At 43.2% G+C, this 6,873-nt stretch overlaps 1 protein-coding gene across 1 annotated transcript; it reads left to right on the top strand.

The window, feature by feature from the left end:
- Positions 1–1,035: 1,035 nt before the first annotated feature.
- Positions 1,036–4,319, top strand: LOC137537868 (mucin-2-like). The gene is made up of 2 exons (XM_068259816.1): positions 1,036–3,939; positions 4,014–4,319. Exons 1-2 carry the CDS (start codon positions 1,036–1,038, stop codon positions 4,317–4,319), a joined length of 3,210 nt encoding a protein of 1,069 aa, XP_068115917.1.
- Positions 4,320–6,873: the final 2,554 nt, after the last annotated feature.

Raw genomic sequence — 6,873 nt, 5'->3', positions numbered from 1 at the left:
TCCACTCCATCCTCAACACCATTGACATCAACATCAAGTTCTCAATCTACCCGAGTAACCTCCACACCTACCTCAACGCCATTATCATCAGCAACTACTTCTCGATCTACCCGATTGACCTCCACACCTTCCTCAACTCTTTTGACGTCAACATCACCTCCAACATCAACTAATTCTCCCTCTACCCGAGTAACCTCCACACCTTCCTCAACGCCTTTGACATCAACATCAAGTTCTCGATCTACCCGAGTAACCTTCACACCTTCCTCAACGCCATTGTCATCATCAACTACCACATCAACTACTTCTCGATCTACCCGATTAACCTCCACACCTTCTTCAACTCTTTTGAAGTCAACATCACCTCCCACATCAACTAATTCTCCCTCTACCCGAGTAACCTCCACACCTATCTCAACGCCTTTGACATCAACATCAAGTTCTCGATCTACCCGAGTAACCTTCACACCTTCCTCAACGCCATTGTCATCATCAACTTCCACATCAACTACTTCTCGATCTACCCGATTAACCTCCACACCTTCTTCAACTTTTTTGACATCAACAACATCACCTCCCACATCAACTAATTCTCCAACTACCGAAGTAAACTCCACACCTTCCTCAACGCCTTTGACATCAACATCAAGTTCTCGAGCTACCCAAGTAACCTCCACACCTTCCTCAACGCCATTGTCATCATCAACTACTACATCAACTACTTTTCGATCTACCCGATTAACTTCCACACCTTCTTCAACTCTTTTGACGTCAACATTACCTCCCACATCAACTAATTCTCCATCTACCCGAGTAACCTCCACACCTCCCTCAACGCTATTGACATCAACATCAATTTCCGCTTCAACTACTTCTCGATCTACCAGAATAACATCTACTCCTTCCTCAACTCTGTTAACATCAACTACTTTTCAATCTACCCCATTGACCTCCACACCTTCTTCAACTCTTTTGACATCAACTTCAACATCATCTACATCTACTAGAATAACCTCTACACCCTCCTCAACATTAATGACATCAACAACAATTCCCACATCAGCTACTTCTCTCTCTACCCGAGTAACCTCCACACCTTGCTCAACACCATTGTCATCATCAACTACCACAGGAACTACTTCTCGATCTACCCCATTGACCTCCATACCTTCTTCAACTCTTTTGATATCAGCATCAACTCCCACATCAACTAATTCTCCCTCTACCCAAGTAACCTCCACACCTTCCTCAACGCCTTTGACATCAACATCAAGTTCTCCATCTACCCAAGTAACCTCCACACCTTCCTCAACGCTATTGTCATCAACAACAACTCGCACATCTACTACTTCTCTCTCTACCCGTGTAACCTCCACACCTTCCTCAACACCATTGACATCAACAACAAATCCCACATCAACTAATTCTCCCTCTACCCGAGTAACCTCCACACCTTCCTCAACACCTTTGACATCAACATCAAGTTCTCGATCTACCCAAGTAACCTCCACACCTTCCTCAACGCCATTGTCATCATCAACTACCACATCAACTACTTTTCGATCTACCCGATTAACCTCCACACCTTCTTCAACTCTTTTGACTTCAACAACACCTCCCACATCAACTAATTCTCCATCTACCCGAGTAACCTCCACACCTTCCTCAACGCAATTGACATTAACGTCAATTTCCGCATCAACTACTTCTCGATCTACCAGAATAACATCTACTCCTTCCTCAACTCTGTTAACATCAACATTAACTCCTACATCAACTACTTTTCGATCTACCAGATTGACCTCCACACCTTCAACTCTTTTGACATCAGCATCAACTTCCACATCAACTACCACATCAACTACATCTACTAGAATAACCTCTACACCCTGCTCAACATTATTGACATCAACAACAATTCCCACATCAACTACTTCTCTCTCTACCCGAGTAACATCCACTCCATCCTCAACGCCATTGTCATCATCAACTCCCATATCAACTACTTCTCGATCTTCCCGAGAAACCTCTACACCTTCCTCAATGCCCTTGACATCAACATCAAGTTCTCAATCTACCCGAGTAACCTCCACACCTTCCTCAACGCCATTGTCATCATCAACTACCACAACAACTACTTCTCGATCTACCCGATTAACCTCCACACCTTCAACTGTTTTGACGTCAACATCACCTCCCACATCAACTAATTCTCCATCTACCCGAGTAACCTCCAAACCTTCCTCAACGCTGTTGACATTATCGTCAATTTCCTCATCAACTACTTCTCGATCTACCAGAATAACATCGACTCCTTCCTCAACTCTGTTAACATCAACATTAACTCCTACATCAACTACTTTTCGATCTACCAGATTGACCTCCACACCTTCAACTCTTTTGACATCAGCATTAACTTCCACATCAACTACCACATCAACTACATCTACTAGAATAACCTCTACACCCTGCTCAACATTATTGACATCAACAATTCCCACATCAACTACTTCTCTCTCTACCCGAGTAACATCCACTTTTTCCTCAACGCCATCGTCATCAACATCAATTTCCACATCAACTATTTCTCTCTCTACCCGATTGACCTCCACACCTTCCTCAACTCTTTTGACATCAACAATAACTCCCACATCAACTAGAATAACATCTACACCTTCATCAACATTATTGACATCAACAACAATTCCCACATCAACTACTTCTCTCTCTACCCGAGTAACATCAACTGCATCCTCAACGCCATTGTCCTCATCAACTCCCACATCAATTACTTCTCAATCTACCCGAGAAACCTCCACACCTTCCTCAACGCCATTGACATCAACATCAAGTTCTCAATCTACACGAGTAACCTCCACCCCTTCCTCAACACCATTGTCATCATCAACTCTCACATCAACTACTTCTCGATCTACCCGATTGACCTCTTTACCTTCTTCAACTCTTTTGACATCAACATCACCTCCCACATCAACTAATTCTCCATCTACCCGAGTAACATCCACTCCATCCTCAACACCATTGCCATCAACATCAATTCGCACATCAACTACTTCTGTCTCTACCCGATTAACCTCCACTCCATCCTCAACGCCATTGACATCAACATCAAGTTCTCGATCTACCCGAGTAACCTCCACACCTTCCTCAACGCCATTGTCATCATCAACTACCACAGCAACTACTTCTCGATCTACCCGATTGACCTCCACACCTTCTTCAACTCTTTTGACGTCAACATCAACTCCCGCATCAACTAATCCTCCATCTACCCGAGTAACCTCCACACCTTCCTCAACGCTATTGACATCGACATCAATTTCCGCTTCAACTACTTCTCGATCTACCAGAATAACATCTACTCCTTCCTCAACTCTGTTAACATCAACATTAACTCCTACATCAACTACTTTTCGATCTACCCGATTGACCTCCACACCTTTTTCAACTCTTTTGACATCAACTTCAACATCAACTACATCTACTAGAATAACCTCTACACACTCCTCAACATTATTGACATCAACAACAGTTCCCACATCAACTACTTCTCTCTCTACCCGAGTAACCTCCACACCTTCCTCAATTCCATTGTCATCATCAACTACCACAGCAACTACTTCTCGATCTACCCGATTGACCTCTATACCTTCTTCAACTCTTTTGATATCAACATCAACTCCCACATCAACTAATTCTCCCTCTACCCGAGTAACATCCACACCTCCCTCAACGCCTTTGACATCAACATCAAGTTCTCGATCTACCCGAGTAACCTCCACACCTTCCTCAACGCCATTGTCATCATCAACTACCACATCAACTACTTCTCAATCTACCCGATTAACCTCCACACCTTCTTCAACTCTTTTGACGTCAACATTACCTCCTACATCAACTAATTCTCCATCTACCCGAGTAACCTCCACACCTTCCTCAACGCTATTGACATCAACAACAACTCGCACATCTACTACTTCTCTCTCTACCAGTGTAACCTCCACACCTTCCTCAACGCCATTGACATCAACAACAAATCCCACATCAACTACTTCTCCCTCTACCCAAATAACCTCCCCACCTTCCTCAACACTATTGACATCAACATCAATTTCCGGATCAACTACTTCTCGATCTACCAGAATAACATCTACTCCTTCCTCAACTCTGTTAACATCAACATTAACTCCTACATCAACTACTTTTCGATCTACCCGATTGACCTCCACACCTTCTTCAACTCTTTTGACATCAGCATCAACTTCCACATCAACTACCACATCAACTACATCTACTAGAATAACCTCTACACCCTGCTCAACATTATTGACATCAACAATTCCCACATCAACTACTTCTCTCTCTACCGGAGTAACATCCACTCCATCCTCAACGCCATTGTCATCATCAACTCCCACATCTACTACTGCTCGATCTACCCGATTGATCTCCACACCTTCCTCAACTCTTTTGACATCAACATTAACTCCCACATCAACTACATCTACTAGAATAACCTCTACACCCTCCTCAACATTATTGACATCAACAACAATTCCCACATCAACTACTTCTCTCTCTACCCAAGTAACATCCACTCCTTCCTCAACGCCATTGTCATCATCATCTCCCACATCAACTACATCTCGATCTACCCGAGAAACCTCCACACCTTCCTCAACGCCATTGACATCAATATCAAGTTCTCGATCTACCCGAGTAACCTCCACACCTTCCTCAACACCAATGACATCATCAACTCCCACATCAACTACTTCTCGATCTACCCAAGTAACATCCACTCCATCCTCAACACCATTGTCATCAACATCAATTCCCACATCAACTACTTCTCGATCTACCAGAATAACATCTACGCCTTCCTCAACTCTGTTAACATCAACATTAACTCCTACATCAACTACTTTTCGATCTACCCGATTGACCTCCACACCTTTTTCAACTCTTTTGACATCAACTTCAACATCAACTACATCTACTAGAATAACCTCTACACCCTCCTCAACATTATTGACATCAACAACAATTCCCACATCAACTACTTCTCTCTCTACCCGAGTAACCTCCACACCTTCCTCAATTCCATTGTCATCATCAACTACCACAGCAACTACTTCTCGATCTACCCGATTGACCTCTATACCTTCTTCAACTCTTTTGATATCAACATCAACTCCCACATCAACTAATTCTCCCTCTACCCGAGTAACATCCACACCTCCCTCAACGCCTTTGACATCAACATCAAGTTCTCGATCTACCCGAGTAACCTCCACACCTTCCTCAACGCCATTGTCATCATCAACTACCACATCAACTACTTCTCAATCTACCCGATTAACCTCCACACCTTCTTCAACTCTTTTGACGTCAACATTACCTCCTACATCAACTAATTCTCCATCTACCCGAGTAACCTCCACACCTTCCTCAACGCTATTGACATCAACAACAACTCGCACATCTACTACTTCTCTCTCTACCAGTGTAACCTCCACACCTTCCTCAACGCCATTGACAACAACAAATCCCACATCAACTACTTCTCCCTCTACCCAAATAACCTCCCCACCTTCCTCAACACTATTGACATCAACATCAATTTCCGGATCAACTACTTCTCGATCTACCAGAATAACATCTACTCCTTCCTCAACTCTGTTAACATCAACATTAACTCCTACATCAACTACTTTTCGATCTACCCGATTGACCTCCACACCTTCTTCAACTCTTTTGACATCAGCATCAACTTCCACATCAACTACCACATTAACTACATCTACTAGAATAACCTCTACACCCTGCTCAACATTATTGACATCAACAATTCCCACATCAACTACTTCTCTCTCTACCGGAGTAACATCCACTCCATCCTCAACGCCATTGTCATCATCAACTCCCACATCTACTACTGCTCGATCTACCCGATTGACCTCCACACCTTCCTCAACTCTTTTGACATCAACATTAACTCCCACATCAACTACATCTACTAGAATAACCTCTAAACCCTCCTCAACATTATTGACATCAACAACAATTCCCACATCAACTACTTCTCTCTCTACCCAAGTAACATCCACTCCTTCCTCAACGCCATTGTCATCATCATCTCCCACATCAACTACTTCTCGATCTACCCAAGTAACATCCACTCCATCCTCAACACCATTGTCATCAACATCAATTCCCACATCAACTACTTCTCGATCTACCAGAATAACATCTACTCCTTCCTCAACTCTGTTAACATCAACATTAACTCCTACATCAACTACTTTTCGATCTACCCGATTGACCTCCACACCTTCTTCAACTCTTTTGACATCAGCATCAACTTCCACATCAACTACCACATCAACTACATCTACTAGAATAACCTCTACACCCTGCTCAACATTATTGACATCAACAATTCCCACATCAACTACTTCTCTCTCTACCGGAGTAACATCCACTCCATCCTCAACGCCATTGTCATCATCAACTCCCACATCTACTACTGCTCGATCTACCCGATTGACCTCCACACCTTCCTCAACTCTTTTGACATCAACATTAACTCCCACATCAACTACATCTACTAGAATAACCTCTACACCCTCCTCAACATTATTGACATCAACAACAATTCCCACATCAACTACTTCTCTCTCTACCCGAGTAACATCCAGTCCATCCTCAACGCCATTGACATCAACATCAAGTTCTCGATCTACCCGAGTAACCTTCACACCTTCCTCAACGCCATTGTCATCATCAACTCCCACATCAGCTACTTCTCGATCTACCCGATTGACCTCCACACCTTCTTTAACTCTTTTG

This window comes from Hyperolius riggenbachi, chromosome 11, assembly GCF_040937935.1.
Source record: "Hyperolius riggenbachi isolate aHypRig1 chromosome 11, aHypRig1.pri, whole genome shotgun sequence".
Lineage (NCBI taxonomy): Eukaryota > Metazoa > Chordata > Amphibia > Anura > Hyperoliidae > Hyperolius > Hyperolius riggenbachi.
The sequence above is the reverse complement of the archived record's forward strand: the minus strand, read 5'-3'. Positions and strand labels throughout refer to the sequence as shown.